Source organism: Nicotiana tabacum, chromosome 4, assembly GCF_000715075.1.
Source record: "Nicotiana tabacum cultivar K326 chromosome 4, ASM71507v2, whole genome shotgun sequence".
Classification (NCBI taxonomy): Eukaryota; Viridiplantae; Streptophyta; class Magnoliopsida; order Solanales; family Solanaceae; genus Nicotiana; species Nicotiana tabacum.
Window position 1 is genome coordinate 65,888,933 of NC_134083.1, and position 20,701 is coordinate 65,909,633.

General features: G+C 35.6%; 2 protein-coding genes, 1 long non-coding RNA gene and 1 other non-coding gene across 4 annotated transcripts; 3 read left to right on the forward strand and 1 right to left on the reverse strand.

Annotated features, from left to right (window-relative positions):
* The first annotated feature begins 4,017 nt into the window (after window positions 1-4,017).
* On the forward strand, window positions 4,018-7,182 carry LOC107803992 (equilibrative nucleotide transporter 1-like). The gene is made up of 2 exons (XM_016627797.2): window positions 4,018-4,912; window positions 6,419-7,182. Exons 1-2 carry the CDS (start codon window positions 4,387-4,389, stop codon window positions 7,150-7,152), a joined length of 1,260 nt encoding a protein of 419 aa, XP_016483283.1. The 5' UTR covers window positions 4,018-4,386; the 3' UTR covers window positions 7,153-7,182.
* Window positions 7,183-10,254: 3,072 nt separating this feature from the next.
* On the forward strand, window positions 10,255-10,361 carry LOC142180562 (small nucleolar RNA R71). The gene has a single exon (XR_012709179.1). It is a non-coding gene; the product is annotated as a small nucleolar RNA R71 (small nucleolar RNA).
* Window positions 10,362-12,792: 2,431 nt separating this feature from the next.
* On the forward strand, window positions 12,793-14,868 carry LOC107803991 (uncharacterized). The gene is made up of 2 exons (XR_001652145.2): window positions 12,793-13,120; window positions 14,638-14,868. It is a non-coding gene; the product is annotated as an uncharacterized LOC107803991 (long non-coding RNA).
* Window positions 14,869-18,341: 3,473 nt separating this feature from the next.
* Window positions 18,342-18,938, reverse strand: LOC142179955 (uncharacterized). The gene has a single exon (XM_075250858.1). The coding sequence runs from the start codon at window positions 18,936-18,938 to the stop codon at window positions 18,342-18,344; it is 597 nt and encodes a 198-aa protein (XP_075106959.1).
* Between the last annotated feature and the right edge of the window lie 1,763 nt (window positions 18,939-20,701).

A 20,701-nucleotide genomic window follows, 5' to 3' on the forward strand; every position in this document is an offset into this window, starting at 1 on the left:
TCATTATAAAATTTGCTATTCCGAGTAAGATTGGGTTGAAAGATATATGTTCAACAAGTATCCCAAATGCTTTATTCATGTTATGTTACCAATTGAGGATGTGTTAAAATATGGGTTGTGCATTAATAATATTTCGACTTTAAGTCAAGTTCAAACGAGGGCTATTATGCCAAATTTTGTGAAATATCTCTATGTGCCTTAGACTCTAAATTGCTCACATGTGTACTACACATCTTGATTTGAATTGTATTTGTTGTTGATGATAATGATGATAATTAAAATTGAAAAGGTGAGCATGAAATACTAAATGTGGCCAACGTGCCAAGAATGATCTTATAATTATGGCCATTAGTGTCAATGAAATGAAAAGATGTGAAAGCAATATAAAATGCGATGATTGATATAAAAAGGTTGATGTCTCGAATAAGACAGCCTAGTCGATCGGGTCGCAATCGGATACCATGTCACACACATGGTGGTGATTGTGCTAGAAATTGTAATTGAAATTGAGATTTTGGTTGATTCTCTAATGAGATAGCATAGCCGATCGGGTTGTGATCGGACTCCGTGCCAAAATTACGGTGGTATTAGTATTGATAGTAATTGTGGTTGATTTTCTAATGAGATAGCCTAACCGATCGGGTCGTGATCGGACTCCGTGCTAAACTTACTGTGGTATTGGTATTGATAGTAATTGTGGTTGATTCTCTAATGAGATAGCCTAGCCGATCGGGTCGTGATCGGACTCCATGCTAAAATTATGGTATTGGTATTGATAGTAATTGTGGTTGATGTCTCTAATGAGATAGCCTAGTCGATCGGGTCGTGATCGGACTCCGTGATGAGAGTACGTTGGTACTAGTTTTGTGAATAATAGTATTGTGGATAATGATATATCGATACTGAAAATCTTCCAATGTGAGATATGAAAATTAATTTGAACACTGTCTTGATCCTAAAATGAGGTTTGATGTTGATTAAGGCTTTCATTGATATTATGATAATCTTGTTTGTATTATTTGTCATTCTATTGAGAGGGTGTTTAGTTATACATACTAGTGCTATTCGATAGTACTAACGTCCCTTTTTTCGGGGGCGCTGCATCTTTAAATGGATGCAGGTGGTTCCACATCAGGAGATATTGATCAGTGATAGTAGTACACCTTCTTCCCAGCTGACTTGGTGAGCCTCACTTCATCCCGGGGTCATGTATCTTTTGTACTTTGTGTATTCGGTTTGAGGTATAGCCGGGGCTGTCTTGTAGGCATTATCATTGTACTCTTCTTTATATAGAGAGGCTCCGTAGACATAGTGTGGGTGATTTATTGGTGCTGGGAAAGACAAACTACGTTATGTTGTGGTTATATTACTTGTTCTATTTAAGACGTTAAAAATGATGAAACTATTGGTAATGAATTGATATTGTGGACATGAACATCTTTTTGTCTAATTAATGAAAATATGTATTATCTTCATTCATGGATGAGTTTGGGCAGAAGAAAATCTAACAGGCTTGCTCGGTCGGGTTCACTCGGTTGAGCGTCGGTCGCGCTCCTCGGTTTTAGGGCATGACATAAGGAACCAAGTGTTTCGATTTTAACCCCAACTCTTCCAAATCTCGAACTAACCAACCCCGCAGGTCATAAAACAGTAAAAGCACGTACGAGAAGTCTTATTTAGGGGAACGAGATTCTAGAAAGCAAAACGATCGGCCGGGTCGTTACACTCGTGGAGCAAATTTTTAATCAATTTAAGGTTTTAATACAATTCTTATCTATTTAAGCATTATATTATCAATATTTTCATCTAACGTTACACACTTCATTTGTAGACTAAGTGTGCCTGGGAGGACCGGCATAACAGTGCCATTCTTGCAAATTTTGAAGTCAAATGTCATAAGAGACTATTCGATTCCTTCTATTCTGCTCGGAAGAAGACCAAGAAATCTTCATGGGTTCTACCGCACATATGGGAGGATCTGCTGAGGCAGTGGACCACTGAGAAGTTCGAGAAGAAGAGTGAACGGGGAAAGAAGGTTCGAGAGGAGACTACTGGTAATTCCTTAAAATATTTAATTCTATATATATCAAACTATATTTATATATTTTAATTTAGTTAACATGTTTTATTATATTTGTAGGAAAAATAATATGGGAGGAAGATGACTCATGATGAGTTCTTCATGGAGACTCACATTCGGAAGAAAAAGGTACTGACAGATCCAACTAGATGGGTCGAGGACCGGGCGGAGACTACATATATAAGTTTCATAACTACTATAACTTGAAATTAATGTTTATAATATTATATAGTTAATAATTGTCTATCTTCTAAATAAAGGGTCGCTACAATATTAATGTGGAGGAGTACACTAAGAGCTTGCCATCGAATGAGCAAGGCGAGCGACCACCCATTTCCGACGAAGAAGCGCAGAAGATATGGTTGGATGTTGTCAGTCGTCCTAAAAAAGGGATAGCATACGGCCTTCCAGAGAGATCATTTCGACGCTACAGGGCTGGATTGTAAGGAATACGAACTTCGGCCCAAGGCGAGGCAATTGATAGGTCGACTATCTCGTCTATGGAGAAGAAGATCGCAAAGCTGACAACAGAGCTTGAAGAGACAAAGGCTAGAGAACAAAAGAGAGATAAATAATTTGATACCCTTTAAGTTCATCTAGAAAAGAGGGACCAACAATTTAATCTCTTTCAAGGTCAGCTGGCCAATCTTCTTGCTAGTGGTGCTTTCCCCATTCTCCGGTCTCGTGAGCCTTCCCCAGATGCTAGTCCTTCTCGTCGTAATCCTTCGAACCGTGCCGACGATGAAGTTTCTAGTAGTGAAGATGGAGGTGATGCAATACAAAACACTCATTGAATGATGTTTGAACTTTTAACTTGTGAAACATTTTATTTTGGGTATTATGTTTTGTTAATATAGTTTAGTGGAGATGGAGATGATGTTTTGTTAATAATATAGTTTTGATAGTTGTTATTATTGTTGTTATTATTGTTAATATTATTGATATTGGTTGAATGGCAGCAATGTAATGCTGCCATTATAGGTGATTGGGTGTTGGCAGGTGGTGCAGCTATAAAACAGCTGCATTCTGCCAAAAACATACCCAGAAAATCGACCGCCTATCGACCGAAGTCGGTCGGAACTGTTCATTTGAATTTTCCAAAAATTCAAAGTTACCGATCGATTTCGGTCGGAATTGTTAAATTTAAACATTAAATATTTTAACAATTCCGACCGACTGCGGTCGGAATTTTTAATTTTACATTTTAAATATTTTAAACATTCCGAACGAAATCGGTCGGAATTGAACAATTTTTTAAAAAATAATAATTTAAGTTCCGGCCGACGTCGGTCGCTAGTTTAAAAGTAATTTAAAATTATTTTCAAAACTACCGACCGAAGTAGGTCGGTATGATTATTTTTGTCAGATAATTTGGTCAAAGTGCGTTGACAAATACCGACCGAAATAGGTCGATAATATCGATTGACTGCGGTCGCTACCTTATTGCGATCATTCTTTTTTCGATGAATTGAAATCGGTCGATAATCAGTCAGTTTTTATTCGATTCTGACCGACTTCGATCGATTTTTGTGGACGCTTTTTGATAGTTTTTTAGTAGTGATATTATATGTACTTCTCCCTTTTTTGTAGTTCATAAATAAAATCATCTAAGAAAAATAGCTTGCATTATTAAATATTTTGTTTATATTTAAATGTCTAATTTTGATGATAGTCCATAAGGGTCTAATTATAAGTATGATAAGTGATTATTGAGACGTGCACTTAATGTGCTTAGTGGTTGTGGTGGTGTCGTGGTTAGTGTAGGCTCAACTTGATGAAGCCAATAATAAAAGGGGTGTTATATGATAATATCTATTATCTGTGACAGCTGGTCTCATTGATGCCGCCATATTAGATAAGGGGTAATATAAAAAAGAGACTTAGTCCTTCGTCAATCGCTCAAGCAGGTATGCAATTATTCTTGGTAATATAAAATATTTGATCTTGCATTATATTATGTCAATATTTTTACAAATCATACATTGTACGTCCTTACGTTAATTTCCTAATATATCAACCAAGAAAAACGTGAGGGAACAAAAAGAGAAAAAAGCCACACACATCAGATGTGTGAAGTCCAATAAGAAAAACAAGATAATATCATATTCATACCTTCCTCCGCTATACGGTGTGAACACGCCATTTCCTTATAATTTGCTTCCTGTCCAAATGGCCCCTTTCTTTTAAAAGATTTCCCACGTTGCCCCAGAGTATCATGCAGCAAACCTTTCCACCCACTACGGCACGCCATTGACTTTCATCCTTCTGCAAAAACTGCCCACAATCGGGAAATTACAGCACCGCCGATGGGTTCAGTCAGTAAAGACGAAGATTCTGAATCAACAACAACTCTACTGATTCCCTCATCCGATCCTAATAATATCCCCAAGGACTCATTCCACATTGCCTATGTAATCTACTTCTTCCTCGGCTCAGGTTACGTTCTCCCATGGAACGTCTTCATCACAGCCGTTGACTACTTCACCTTCCTCTATCCAACGGTCTCAGTTGATCGTATTTTCGCCATTGTAAACATGACACTCAGTTTGGTTTGTCTGCTATTCATAGTTGGTTTTGCTAATAAGTCGAGTTGTTTTGTGAGAATTAATGTTGGGATGTTTCTGTATGTGGTGGCTTTGGTTATGGTTCCTTTGATGGATTTTTGGTATGTTAAGGGCAGAGTTGGAGTTTATGGTGGGTTCTATGTTACGGTGGGGCTTGTTGGGCTTACTGGGGCTGCGAATGGGTTGGTTCAAGGTGGAGTAATTGGGTCTGCTGGAGAGTTACCTGACAGGTACATTCAGGCTACTCTAGCTGGAACTGCGGCTTCAGGTATAAATTGTTTTTTTCTATGTATAGACGGTGTAAATATAGTATGTAACTTATTAGATAAAGTAGAACTTGATTACTATTACATTGTTAGTCGGAAAAATATATAAATAACTTGCTAGCATAGTATAGTTGTTAGTTTATTTATAACTTAGATCATTTTTTTTCTTCGTTTTGTTTTATACGGTATTGTGTGAGCATGGATTTTAATATGTGGATATCGGAAGAAAATATTAAAGTAGGATTGAAATGTCGTTTGAAATAGAAAACAACGTTATCATTTATTTGGTATGTCTCCAAGATAAAAAGAGTGTCATTAAATTGTAACTAATGAAATACTAATAATAGGTTTAAATAAGATTGTCAAAAGTATCCAATTCTCGATATTAGTAATTATTCATAAGAAGAACAATCAACACGAAAATCTCCAGATACTGAAAGCCAAAGAATAAGAGGAGATTTTCTCCAAATCCCTGACTGATAACAACTTAATTGGTAATATCAATTGATTCTTTTTCTCGTTGCTAGCTTATTTAAACTAGAGACTCAGTATGTTGGGGGAATATAAGTGCTACATTATTTTCAGTTTCTCCATTGAATTTTTTTTATTTGAATGAAAAGTTTGTTGGGTTCAAGAAAGAAATGTAGTGGTGTCCTTCTCACTTTTATTTGATTGGAATTGTATATGGGGTGAAGGTACAGAATATCCACTCCACCTCATTAAGTACCTGCATTTTCTTACTAATCAGTCAATAGATTTATGTTTGAGGTTATCAAAATCTAGAGCTATACTTGATGTTTGTACTGAACATTTTTTATATGCTGGGGTTAATTAATTTTGCAAAATGATCTGTAGGAAAAATTTAAAAGCCTATTTTGCAAATGAAATTGGTTTTCACTAGTGCTCGGATTTTGTAGCAGTCTCATAAACTTATTCTTCTTCATAGACGTCAGCCTGGTATGGTTTTCCACTAGACTTCTGCTTGATATTTTTTATTGTTGAACAGGTCATCTTTGTCATGGTTTTAACTGGTTGATTTTTTCTCTTTTGGATCGAGTAAAGTTGATTTAACTGGTTGAATGTAGCTGGACTAGCTGATATTTTAGTTGATGATGACCCTGGTTCTGTCACTTTGTAATTTCCTTTCTGGTAAGCGAGAAATCTCGGATGGCCAGTGGGGCATGATTTGAAGCTCTGTAGATAATGTGTCACTTTGTAAACTCTATCATCGGATACTATTTGGTTTTTCACCAAGGTGTCATTTTGAGAGTTAATTCATACATAGATCAGTTATCAAAGGAATTTTGATGTTTAATTCATACATAGATCACTTTGCTTCTTGTTTCAGCAATATTGTTCTTGATTGTGAACAGCTTGCTGTCTCTTAGTTCATGTTCAAATTCAGATTTCATCTTCTTCCTACTTTTAATTTGTCAGGTCTGTGGATTCAGTCGGAATGGCAAAAATTAGGGGCGTAACTGTGTCTGGACTTTTGTTCTGTGTTGCAGGTGTCCTTGTTTCATTGCTTAGAATTTTAACAAAAGCTATTTACCCACAAGATGCTGATGGGCTGAGAAAAAGTGCAAACCTTTATTTTATTGTCAGCATTGCTATGATGATCTTGTGCACTATTCTTTATAATGTGGCATATAGGCTTCCAGTTATTAAATACTACACTGATCTTAAAACTCGGACAGTACTGAATGAGGAGAAAGAGGAGAAGGGTGGCCTAACGAGAGGATTATGGAGATCGACCTTGTGGGACATTGTTGGGACGGTAAAATGGTATGGCTTTGGAATCCTAAGCATTTATGTGGTCACTTTATGCATATTTCCAGGATATATTACAGAGGACGTGCATTCTCAGCTTCTGAGGGATTGGTATCCGATCCTGTTGATTACTGGCTACAATGTTTTTGATCTGGTTGGGAAGTCTCTTACTTCTATATGTCTTCTTGGAAATGCTAAGGTTGCTATTTTTGCCTGCTATTCAAGGTTGTTGTTTTTGCCTCTATTCTATTGTTGTTTGCACGGGCCCAAATTCTTCAGGACAGAGCTTCCAGTTACAATACTAACCTGTCTTTTGGGGCTAACTAATGGCTACCTTACTAGTGTGTTAATGATGTTGGGTTCAAAAACTGTCCGGCTGCAACATGCAGAGGTAGCTGGGACTGTGCTTGTTTTGTTCTTAATACTTGGTCTGACATTTGGTTCTGTTATATCATGGTTATGGGCTATATAGTTTGTTGGCAGCTTGTTAACATTAGTTCAACCGAATCCATTATCAATATTCACAAGGTAGGAGTAAGATTTACGTATACATTATCCTCCTCAAAATCCACTTGTGGTATTACGCTGGTGTTGTTGTTGTTGAATCCATTGTCAATACCTAACTCCTATCAATCTACTGTGGGCATTCCATTATCAGATATATGCCCTGATATATGTCGTTTACTTATTTATTTATTTTCAATTATATGTTAACAGTTTATTATTGGCAAATTTCAAGAAACTGCACAAAAAGAAAATGTTACGAATCAGTGGACTAAATTGCCTGAAAAGAGGATATTAAAATGGAAAAATAAATCTTTAGACACAAGACAAGGTTTCATAGAACTTCTAACCGTGAGATTTATGTATCTATCTTTCCTTCAGTTGATTTAATGATGGAGTTGTTGGGTTTTGACTCTTTTTTCCTTTCTATGTGGACATCTCAAATCTATATAGCCAATTGATGTCATATAGAGTAAGACAAGAATAAATTCCATTTGCAGAAAATAAAGACCACAAATTCGTAACTTTCGTAGGTCTTATTAATTATACTTTTAACTAGTCAATAGGTTCTCGCTTAACGCGATCAAACTTCTCTATTTAATAAAGGTAGTAATTAAAGTTATAATATTATAATAAAGAAAAAAAGTATATAATGCACACAGTATCTACTATACCCAATGCAAATACTTAGAAGTTAAAAATCAAATGTTTAAGCAAAGAATTTAAATATATTTGCAGAAAATAACCCTTGCCCTCGATGAACAGTCCTTTCAATTGGAAAGGCTCATCATATAGTGATTATAATTTGAAGTAAATGTTATTCACGATTAGAGTCTTTTGTATTCTTAATTAAATAAATGTTGTTCACAAATAGTATCATATTATTACAAGTAATAGAATATTTATGAGTAAGAAAAAAGGAAATAAGTGAAAATCATTTACACCCTACAAACTTTGCTTAACATATCAAACTCTCTTTCTAACATTGAACAATATACATTCTCCTTCTTATATCTCAATTGGGTTTTTTTAGATGCTTATTTTATCCTTTATATTGTCAACATTCATCTCTTGTTTTTATTTCTTTTAATTATCATGATACTATTTCATTAACACATCTTTTTAAGTTTTCTAAAATTGCAGTAAAAAATGAACCATTTTCTGGCGTTGTTTTATTCTCTCACATACTATTCCTTTATTCATTCATTTATTTCTATTGCAAGTGTCACGACCCCAAATTTCCTCCGTAAAATATAGTGATGGCACATAGTCTCTAAGACTAGGTATGCCTATCAATGCGGAATATAACTGAATATAAACTGAAATTTAATCGTTAACAGTTGAATAAATAAGAACTGCAATTTAACAATTTCAACTCTCAAAACCAGGTAGGAATAAGTCACAAGTTTCTAAGAATTTATTCTCAATATCTCTATACATCAGAGTCTAAAGAAAATAAGGAAGACAACATAATAAGATAGATGGGGACTCCGGAGTCTGCGGACGCTAGCAAATATACCTCGAACTCTCCTCGTACGGCTACTCCACTGATGTCTAGTCTGATAAGATATACCTGGATCTGCACAAAAAGATATGTAGAAGCATAGTATGAGTATACCACAGCGGTACCCAGTAAGTGTCAAACTTAATCTCGGTAGAGTAGTGACGATGTCAAATTTAGGGCCTGAAAATAAATAATAAGGAACATGACAAAAGATTTAACAATAATAATAATAATAATAATAATAATAATAATAATAATAATAATAATAATAATAATAATAATAATAATAATAATAACAACAATAATAATAATAATAATAATAATAATAATAATAATAATAATAAAAGGTATCTAATGGTATTTTGGTAGTGAGGCGATGTGTTTATGCTCGTACCAAAGTTTAGAGGAAAGAGTATTGTATTCTTTAATTGTCTTATGCTAGTGGAGTGAAGGTTGATCGGTTTTTTTTTATTTTTAGGTGGAAAAAATTATATGTTTGGTTAAAAGTATATCCACTAAGAAGACTAGTTAATTGGTTTCTTTTATTAAATTGCACATTCTGCACTGTTAATGTTGAAAAAGGTTGTACGTTTATACATGTTTTTCTTATTCCTTATCTTTTCCCCTTTTTATCACTCCATGTCTCAATATTTTACAGTTCTTGTGTAAAGCATAGCAGACATAACATAGTATAAGGGAGTTATGGTCACCTTTAAATATTGCTAACTATACTTTAATGAATTATTTTTTATTATTATTTTATTTGACGATTCAGTGACCTGAAATCCTTAGTTAGTGGAAGATGAATTTACATATTAAGGGAAATAAAACATCATGTGAGTTCACTCTCTCTTGCATTTTTCGTTGGACCCAATTAGTTGTTGCAGCATTCTGTTGTTGCTGTCCAGCATTCTCTTAAGTTCAGCAAACCCATCATCTTGTCTCACAATCTGTTGTTGTTGAGGTTGTTGATAAGCCAGCTGCTGATTTTGCTGGTTGTAACCTTGTTGCCTTTGGTAAGGCACCACTTGACCCTGTGGTCACATAGCTCCAAAATTGTTGATGTTATTGTACTACTGATGTGCTGGTCTATATTGTTGATTCTGTTGACCCCAATTCTGACCACCTTGCCTATGTCCCCCATAGTTGGCTACATAGTTCATATCTTCCTGATAGTGCTGGTTGTCACCTTCCGCACTCCACGAGCATACATAAGGTTGGTTAATGCATGGTGTACATAAGCCCCCATTAGTTGTGTCAACTATGTGTACTTGTTGCTTCTGGCCTGATTCATCGATCTTTTTGGTGAGGATACTCATTTGCGTCATTAGAGTAGCCATATTTTTGGCTATAGAGTTGTTTGGATCCAAAGCCACATAGTGAACTACAAGAGTGATCGTTGAGTCTCTTGTCATCCATCCTGAGTTTTGAGCCATTTTATCGAGTAGGATCTTGCATTCTCTGAATCATTTGCTCAAAAATGCTCCACTCGCTGAAGTATCAACATTGGCCTTTAAGCTGTCTGCCAATCCCATGTAAAACCTCTGCCCCAATATTTGCTCTGGAATGCCATGATGTGGACACTTAACAAGCATACCCTTGAACCTCTCCCACGTTTCTTGTAGTGTTTCTGTTGGTCTCTGCCTGAAGCTCAATATCTCATCAATTTGTTTGGCAGTCTTATTGGGTGGGTAGAACTTGTTTACAAATTGCTTGACTAATTCCTCCCACGTACTGATGGAGCTTATGGGGAGTGAATTAAGCCAAGTCTGAGCTTCTCCCGTCACCGAGAATGGAAACAATAACAACTTTATTGCGTCCGGTGTCACATTAAGTTGACTTTGTGTGACACATATCGATAGGAAATTTTTCAGATGTTGCTGATAATCTTCAATGTAAGACCCTAAAAACAGTCCCTGGTTCTGCAACAAATGTAGCATGTTGTTTGTGATTTGAAATGATTCCGCTTGTATTTGAGGGACTGCAATTGCAGTGGCCAGATTTTTCGCAGTGGGTTGTGCCCAATCAAACAAGGTTGCTTCTGGCACAAGAGGCGCCACACCCCGATTGTTCGGGTCATTACTTCTGTTATTTAGATTTTCTATTACGTCATCCATGTCTAGTTCAATTTATTCTGTCGAGTTTCGTTGTTGTTTGCCTTTTTTGTTTGCACAATTCAATGCCTTGAAAACTTTCTCAGGATCTAATAATGCTTCGAACAATTCACCAGTTCTTGAGAAGTTTCTAGGCATGCACCTGTAACACCCAAGACTACAAACGTTAGAATTTCAATGTATTTGGTTAACAAAAATGAAGAAAATTGACTACACTAAGAATTCTAGCAATTCTATTAGCTGCAATTAATACACCATTAACTCCCCGGTAACGGCGCCAAAATTTGATCACACCCAACTATACCTTATAAAAAGGACAAGCGGTCGTCGCAAATATATCCCGGCTAATAAGTCCGGAGTCGAATCCCACAGGGAATTAACCTATCAACCACAACCGTTAGACTCGCACAAATTCACACAATCAATCTTCAGAAATATTTAAATAACACTTTAAATTTTTATTAACTAAATATTACGTTATGAAAATGCAATAATAAATAAGTAACTATGAAGGGTTTGTAAATAAGAATTGGAATAATCTAAGGTTGTGATTTCCCCTATTGTCGGAATCTTTTCCGCTACGTTTTCTATAAATTTGCCTATGTCTTCTCTATCGATCATGAGCACTACGACTATTGTAACTCTCTCCCGAGTAATTACCATAATTTACTAGACGTATTCTCCTGAATTACGCTGGCTGGCATTAAGTACGACTCACTCAGATCGCACTAAAATTTCGTTATCCCTAGTCCCACCTTTAAGACCTTCGTATTAATCCCTCATATACGTTAGGAGTGATGTTGTTCAACAACAATCAAAATATGCACTCTCTCTCGAGTAATACATACTATATAGGCACAGCTAACTGAGGGCCCTTCAATCAACCACATGAATAATATAGTTGAACAAATAGAGAAAATACTACGGCAAATTTATATTAATGTAACAAAAAAATCATCTTTCAATAGGTTCCATCAAAACCCTAGATTAGGAGTTTAGCTACTCATACTCATAGTAATAATATCCCAAATATTTTGCATAATTAAATTACAAAGTAAGGATGAAAGGATGTAAAAATTGATGATTCTAACTCCCAACGGGCGATTCCACAAGCTCTTCTTGCCTCCGGTTGAAAAAGTCCTCAAAAGTATCATTTTTAGGTCTATTTATATGTGTAGGAAAAGACCTAAATGTGTAGGCCAAGTCCTAGTCAAATCAAGAGATGAAATAAGTCTTTAAAACTCGGACTGTGCACGCACAGACCTAGCCTCGCGGGGCATAACGCCTGGTGGACCTCGCCCCAGGCCTCCCGTCGCCAGGAATAAAGCCTGGTCAATCTCGCCTTCTGCCCGGCCTCACTAGGTCTCTCGCCAGTTACAAGCCTGGCGTCGCCAGGTATAATGCCTGGTGTAGGCATGGCTTTGCCAACTTCTCCTTTTTAACTGCTCCCGAGCATGCTTTCTATTTTTAAGTATCCCTTTTGCTCTACTTTCATCTCCAATTTACCTACACATAAAATAGACTCTGTTACGCACAATTAAAGTGTAGTTTATCATTAAAGCATATAAAATGTAAGGCAAATAATGTACGAAACTATGGAATTATAACCACACATCAATCAACAATAATAAAACTGAAGTGTGATGCAAGAGTTGATGTTGTGTGAGTAATAATAAAAAAAGAAGATTCAATTTATAACACATTAAATAAATGGGGGGGTTATGAATTCGAAAAGTCACGACCCAACCCAAGATACAATTTATAACAAATTAAACAACTGCGGATTAGAAACTTGAAAAGTCACAATGAATCACTACAAGAAATTATAGGTACGACGATATTTATTTAGCGACATATATAATAAATGTCGCAAAAAAACTAATTCTTTGACATTTTTTAAGAAATGATATAAATAAGTGACAATTAATAATAAATGACAAAACTATTGAGACTTTTGTAGTGAAGCGTCACAATATTAGTCAATATTTACTGACATTTATCACTAATGAAGGAAATTTTCTAACTTTATAATGTTTAATCCAAAACAAAACACTATTACGAAGGCTGTCTTCTCTAAGAACCCTACCAATCTCTCCCATTTCCTCAACTCCAATTAGGCGTCCCCCGTTTTATGTTCACTAAACCGCCGAGGTCGCCATATGGTGCAGAGAATTGAAAGGGAAAACTACATGGGTGTTAGATTGTCCTAGAATTCTAAACACGACAGAAGGTTACCAAAATTTAGGCCGCCTTTTACACACAATCAACTGCCATATTTAATCTATTCTCTACATCTGGTTGAAGATATTAAGATTTTGGTAAGTATTTTTCTGTTCTAATTTGTTCACTGGATTGAATTTCTGGTTAACTATGTGTACCTTTTGTCGTATTCTGTTCATATCAACTGTTTGAGCAAATGCCTTAGAGGATTAAATAAAATTTAATGGACTGACTTTGTTTTATTAACATGAGGTTAAAGTTTATACTTTCTTTGATTCATCTTTTTATGTTGAACTGATTTTATAATGGTAGTGATGAGATTATTAACATTATTTGGTTGTTCAATCGTTCTTACTGCTATAGAACCTTGAATCTATTTACTAGTACATACGATATTCATCAAATGACGCAAAAGGTAATGAATTAAATTATAGGACTATCTTTGCTTCAACTAGATAGTTTGTTTGATTAGTATTTGTTACTGACAAACTATTCTATATTGAGCGAATGAAATGGCACTCTCTATTGTTTCCCTATAAAAGAGAAAACAACTGAATATTAAATTGATCTGAAATGTCTGATAAGATATGGATTACTAGTTTAATCTTGATCTTGGTATTTTTGACATGTTAAAACTTCTTTAACGTGTTGAACCTTATTCGCTGCTGAATCATTTGATGTTAGTTCCAACAGAAGGATATTATATAGTAACTTGTCTTGTGTTAGAAATATTGTGGTTGTGCTTGATGGCGACTCTAATCCAAACAGCACGGTAAATTAAATTGAAAAAGAATCTTGTTTGTGATGGTTGAATGAAAAATAAGCTTGAAGATACTTATTTATGAAGGGAAGGTAAATGACCATTACGATTATGTGTTTCATGATTTAGATTGTGGATGGTGTAGGGTATCTTATGAATATCAGCTTGATTGACAATTTATGTTGGATAAGGAACATTGACATTGATGTTAGGACTGAAATTGATCAATCATTCTGTTGAATTCAAGAGTAGAGAAGGAATTAGTAAGCCTGTACAATGATACTAGTGATTGCTAGTTCCTTTTATGCACTGTTAGGAGTTTCGGGTTCAAATATCTTGAGCTTTCTGCAAAATTATTATTATTTGTCTTAAGTTGATTAAAAATTCCATTTTGTCAAGGTGATCTTGATATCGTTTCTTTCTACATATGATACCTTAAGACTGGAGAATAATATTTTTTTTATGTTATTTCTCTTTGATTTTGCTTATAGAAAGTATTATCCACCATTCTCGGGAAAATAAAATATGGTAATTAGGAAAAGATTGCAAAAGATATTCACCTAACGGCTGGCTGAGAAGGGTACATCATTTGTGAAACACTTCCTACAGTTGTATATAACTCTATCTCTATTAGTGGAATGATCTTTTCCATAAGCTAATGATGCCAAATTGATTTAGTTCTCTTAAGCTTCTACTATTGAATGTGGTTTTATATTTTCTTGCAGATAGTAGTAGTCGCATGATTCCTGTATTTCTTCAAGATATTATATGAGGTTCAATCGCATTGTTCTTTTTGCTACTTAGTAGTTTTCCTAAATCAGTTTAGCAATGGTTCTTTTTTTTTTTCAATTTCAGTTGTTGGAAGAAGAGTTTAGAGGAATGTGAGAGCAACTAATTCAAAGGAATCCTCGACTTGAGGAAAACATGAACACTAAAGTTAAAACTATGACCGACGATGATTGTTTTGGAACTTTCAAGGGAAAGTTTATGTAATTGAATGTTGAAGTAACTATGTGTTTGATTCAAGTTGTTTGTACTGTACTGGGAATTCAAGTATTGGAATGAGCGTCAATGTTACTTTGAATACATTATTGTTAATTAATTATTTTCTTTTAATGTTTAGCCATGATTAATAATTATTTTCACATTCATATTAAAAGTCAAAAACTATAAAAAAAATTAATGACATTTATATATATCTGTCGCAAACACAATAGGTTAAGCACTCAAATTATTGACATTTGATAATGTCATAACTAAATGTCACAAATTTTTTTATGACACTAATTTAAATGTTGGAAAAAAACGACATTGGAATTTCCGACATTTCATTTAAATATAAAATAAATGTCGGTAAGTGATTTTGTGACACGTATGTGACTTACGCCGACAGTTATAAATTGTGGTCATATGTCGTATTTCTTGTAGTGAATGAAGATGTGTGAGTTATGAATATGCATTTTTTAAATTAAGATAAATGATAAAAATAATAGGGAAAAGTCAAAAAATAAGAAAAAAAATAATATGGGATATGCCACATCATCTTGTCAAGTCCCTCCTTTATATATATATATATATATATATATATATATATATATATATATAGAGGTCAAACTTCACATAAAGAAAGAGGACACATATACTATCCAGCTCATGTACCGTGGCATTATATAAATTAGAAAGAAAACATAAGCACTGCTGAAATAGACTAAAAATAATCTCTGACGGAGAAGATTATTTATAGCTGATCGTCAAGCAATTAATAAATAACGAACCGTCAAGAAACAATAATTGGTCGCATTAATGTTAAACATTTTCAGGTAACAACAGTTCCTTATTACAATATCCCACGAAAGAATCCATGGTTATTTGATGCCTCCAGATAATTCCTTTGGTTTTATTGTTCAATATACTTTATGATAGCAACGTTCTCCATTTTTTTGGGGGTCAGTTTAGAAGACATTTTCTTTTGTTAATTGGTCATTATTTTGGATCAGTGATGGACTAAAGAGTGATTGTTGTACCTTGAGGAAGGAGGAGCACTTTCAATGATTAATTTCTCTTCAAAATCAGTTTAGACAAATTCTTGTTTTTTTTACTTCTCGCAATTTAGCTTAAATAAAATGGCTACAATAATATAAATTTGTAACTACTCTTTATCTTCTAAGATATTGCATGTACTTCTCCCCTTTTTGTATTTAATAAATGAAATCATACATATATCCTTGCGTTAATTTCTAATATAGTAATATATCAACCAAGAAAATTCATGACTTTTATGTATCTAGGGTAAGAATATTGACATAATATAACTCAAGATCAAACATGGTATTAGGATACAATATAATGTAGATTGCAAGAACAGTTGCATATTTGTTTGAGTCATACCGCGGATTGACGAAGAACTGGTCTCTCTCTATTACCCTTCCTCTAAATGGCGACGCCATTGAGACAGTTACCACACACATCAGATGATATGAAATAACTTTGACTATGCGTTTATATAAGATCTAGAGAGGGGATCTAACTGTAATTAATGAAACCATGATGAACTCTTATATAACGGGCCTCATCTAGTTGAGCCTACCTATAGCACCACACTAGACCCACCAAGCATATCAAGTGCACGATCTAATAACTAATTATCACACTTATAATTGAGTTCACGTTTATAGACTATTATCAAACCCGGTCATTTAAATATAAATAAAATATTTAATAATAGAAGCTCTTTTTCTTATATCTAAATTCTCCGTTGACGATGAAGTGACTTCGATGTGACTGGTTATGCTATGAAAACAGAACTAGCACGCCTTTTGGATGGCGATTATGCAAGGATTCTTTGTACAGTTGATCGTGGTTAATCTGCCAGCTTTTTCCAGCTTTCATTGATGCCGACTTCAGTAATGTTCGTCCTCCACTAATCATAGTTGAAAACTTGTCTTTATTTGAGTTTTCTATGCTCAAATTTTTGTGCGACCTACCTTTCAAATTCGAGTCATTGCTTCCCTTCTTAGATTTGGACATCTCACTTCCATGTAGCTAATTAAGGGTGTACATAGGTTGAGTTGGTTCGAGTTTTTCAATTATCGAACCAAATTAATTTTGTCAGGTTCTTAAATTTATAAATCAAATCAAATTAACAAAAATCGAGTTTAATTTTTCAATATCGATTTTCGAGGTGCGGATAATGAGTTTCCGCCCCGATAAGATTTTAAACGAGTTTTCGCCCCCGATAAGATTTTACTAACATAATAGATAGGAGATTGCGTACATTCGTCCTCCCGGACTAGACCGGCGCTTACCGCTACCTCCGAGACCGCTAAGTATATTAGCAATTGTTCGCCTTCCTCCAGTTTTGATAGTAACGGAGGGCTCAATAGATACCGTTTCAGGTATTTTAGAGCCTGTTGGCATTCTGGAATCCACTTGAAGTTGTTCTTCTTCTTCCAAAGTGAGAAGAAGTGATGACATTTTTTCGAATATCGAGAAATGAACCTGCTTAGAGCGGCCAGTCTTCCGGTTAGTCTTTGGACTTCTTTCACATTTTTCAGCTGGTATGGAATGTTCTCGATGGCTTTAATCTTGTCGGGATTGACCTCAATCCCCCTTTGTGACACCAAGAAATCCAAAAATTTACCGGAGCTGACTCCGAACACACACTTTTCGGGGTTAAACTTCATGTTATGCTTCCTTAGGATGTCAAAGGTTTCCTGGAGGTATTTCAAATGGTCACTTGTGTTTAAAGACTTAAGCAGCATATCATCTATGTAAACTTCCATTGTTTTTCCTAGTTGCTTTTCGAACATTTTGTTCATGAGCCTCTCATAAGCGGCTCCGGCATTTTTAACCTCGAAGGACATCACATTGTAGCAATATGTGTCAAAGTTCGTTATGAACGAAGTTTTTTTCTGATCCTCCGGGTTCATCTTAATTTGATTGTACCTAAAATAGGCATCGGGGAAACTCATCAACTCGTGTCTGGCCATTGCATCAATCATTTGATCAATGTTTGGCAATAGAAACAGGTCTTTTGGGGATGCCTTATTCAGATCCTTATAATCTACGCACATACAAAATTTATTATTCTTTTTTGAAACTACTACTACGTTAGATAGCCAATCGGGATACTTTACCTCCCGGATTAAACCAATATCGAGCAATCGAGTTACCTCTTCTTTAACAAACTTGTTTCTGACCTCGGCAATTCGGATCTTCTTTTGCCTAAACGGAGGGATGCTTGGGTCAAGGCTTAGCTTGTGCACTACCACATATAGCGAGATACCTGTCATATCCGCGTGCGACCATGCAAAACAATCAACGTTAGTTTCATGAAATTCAATAAATTCTTACCTGAGCTCGGGTTTAGTTCCCTAGTGGAACATCCTCTCTAGAAACCTTTTGAACAATGCCACATCTTCGATTTATTCCGTCGTGGACTTGGTCGCCTCCGTTTCTTCCGTTACGTGGAAATACCTTGGTACCCCGTGGGATTCCAACGACTTCTCCCCTTTATCGTCTTCATTTGGTTCGGGAGCAGACGTCAATTCCTGTAATTACTATACCGCTTGTTCCTTCCCTTTACTGGTGTAAATCGAGACCATGTTCATCTCCCTTGCCGTAGGTTGATCTCCTATTATTTGTTTGATTCCATCTAGAGTTGGAAAATTCAGAAGTTGGTGATATGTTGATGGTACGACCTTCATCTCGTGTAGCCATGGTCTGCCAAGAATCATATTATAGCCCATGTGACCGTCTACTACTTCGAATAAGGTAGTCTTCATGACCTCTTCGGCTTTCGTGGGCAACAAGATCTCCCATCGGATTCTCACACTTGCTAAGTTGAACCCGACGAGGAGTTTTGTTACCGGAATGCTGCTTCCAGTTAGCTTGGCTTGCTTCAGCACTCTCCATTGAATGATGTTGGCTGAATTTCCTTGGTCCACCAAAACACGTTTAATTTTAAAATCTAGAACGTTAAGAGAAATTACCAAGGCATCATTGTGCGGCAGTAGAAGTCCATCGGCGTCCTCTTCTGTAAAGGTGATGTCGTCCTTGGTGACTTCCCTGAGTCTCTTGCTATGAGTCACTGATACCTTTGTCTTTTTTGCTGCCAAAAAAGTTACACCGTTGATCACGTTCCCCCAAAAAATCATGTTGATGGTTAGTCGCGGAGGGAGGGTCTTCTCCTGTGATGACCCGGAATGTCATCTTTAACTTTAATAATTAATTTTGTGTCCTAAGACCTCGAAAAGTACTATTTATCACTCCTCGACTTGCGTGCATAGTCCGTATAATTTTCCGAAAAGTTTTTATGTGCAAAATTGATTAAAATGTGAAATAGAGCCTTAAAACTCAACTAAATTGACTTTGGTCAATATTTTGAGCAAATGGATCCAGATCAGTATTTTGACAATTTTGTTAGATCCGTATCGTAATTTGGGACTTGGGCGTATGCCCGGAATTTAATTTGGAAGTCCCTAGCTCAAGTTATGACCATTTAACGGAAACTAGGAATTTAAAGGATAAAAATTTCCAAAAGTTTGACCACAGAGTTGACTTTTTGATATCGTGGCCGGAATCCGATTCTGAAAATTTGAATAGCTCCATTATGTCATTTATGACTTGTGTGCCAAATTTGAAGTCATTCCGGATTTATTGAATATGTTTTGGCACGAGATTTACAAATTGAAAAGTTTAAAACTCAAAAGTTCGAATCGGGATGTGAATTGTAATTTCAGTGTTGTTTGACGTGATATTAGACCTCGAGTAAGTCCGTATTATGTTACGGGACTTGTTGGTATATTCGGACGGGGTCTCGAGTACCCCGAGTGTGATTCAGATCGAAATCGGATCGAGTTGTGAACTTAAGCCAATTCTCAAAATTTCTGCCTCTGATGTAATCGCACCTGCGAGGGTCTTGGTCGCAGGTGCGATGCCGTAGGTACGGCGGAATTGCGCAGATGTGGGACTAGGCTGACCTAGGGTCTTCGCAGGTGCGATTATTTTTGTGCAGAAGCGGATGTCGCAGTTGCGACAGGAATGTCCGCAGATGCGGAACTTCACCTGGCAGCCTGGCATTGCAAATGCGAGCCTTATCTCACAAATGCGGAACTTTTATCCGCAGATACGAAAATGATTGGGCAGAGCCCATAAATTCGGAAGTCGGAATTTTTACTCATTTTTGAGTTTTAAGTCTTGTATTTGAGCGATTTCAAAGGGGATTTTCACTACTTTGAAGTGGGTAAGTATTTTATAACCAAAAGTGATTATATTTCATGAATCCATGTCTATATTCATCACTTATTTCGGATTAGATGCAAGAAATTAGAATTTTTGTAAAACTTTCCAAAAACGAAAAATTAAGATTTGAAGGTCCATTTGACGTCGGAATTTGATAATTTTTATATGGTTGAACTCGTATCGGAATGGGTGTTTGGATTTTGTAAGTTTTTTCGGGATTCGAGACGTGGGTCCCACTATTGATTTTTAAAATAAATTACGGATTTTAATCCGGAATATTAGTAAATTCATATGAAATTAATTCCTATGATTCGTATTGAGTATATCAAATTGTTTGTGAATAAATTTGACGCTTTTGGAGACCAATTCAAAAGGAAAAGTTGTGGTCGAAATATTTATTGGAATTTGCAAAGCGAGGTAAGTGTCGTGGTTAGCCTTGACTTGAGCGAATAGAATCCTTAAATTATTTGTTATGTGAAATACATGTGAAGGACGTATAGGCGAGGTGACGAGTGTCTATACGTCGTCAAATTAATTGTTTGCATAATTATTTGAAAATCCCAAATTTGGTGTTAATACACGAATTAATTGTTATGATAATTGTTTCTCTCTTATTCTTTGTCAAATATTAATTCTTGAATTCCTGCAATAATTGCTACATACTGTTTTGATTTAT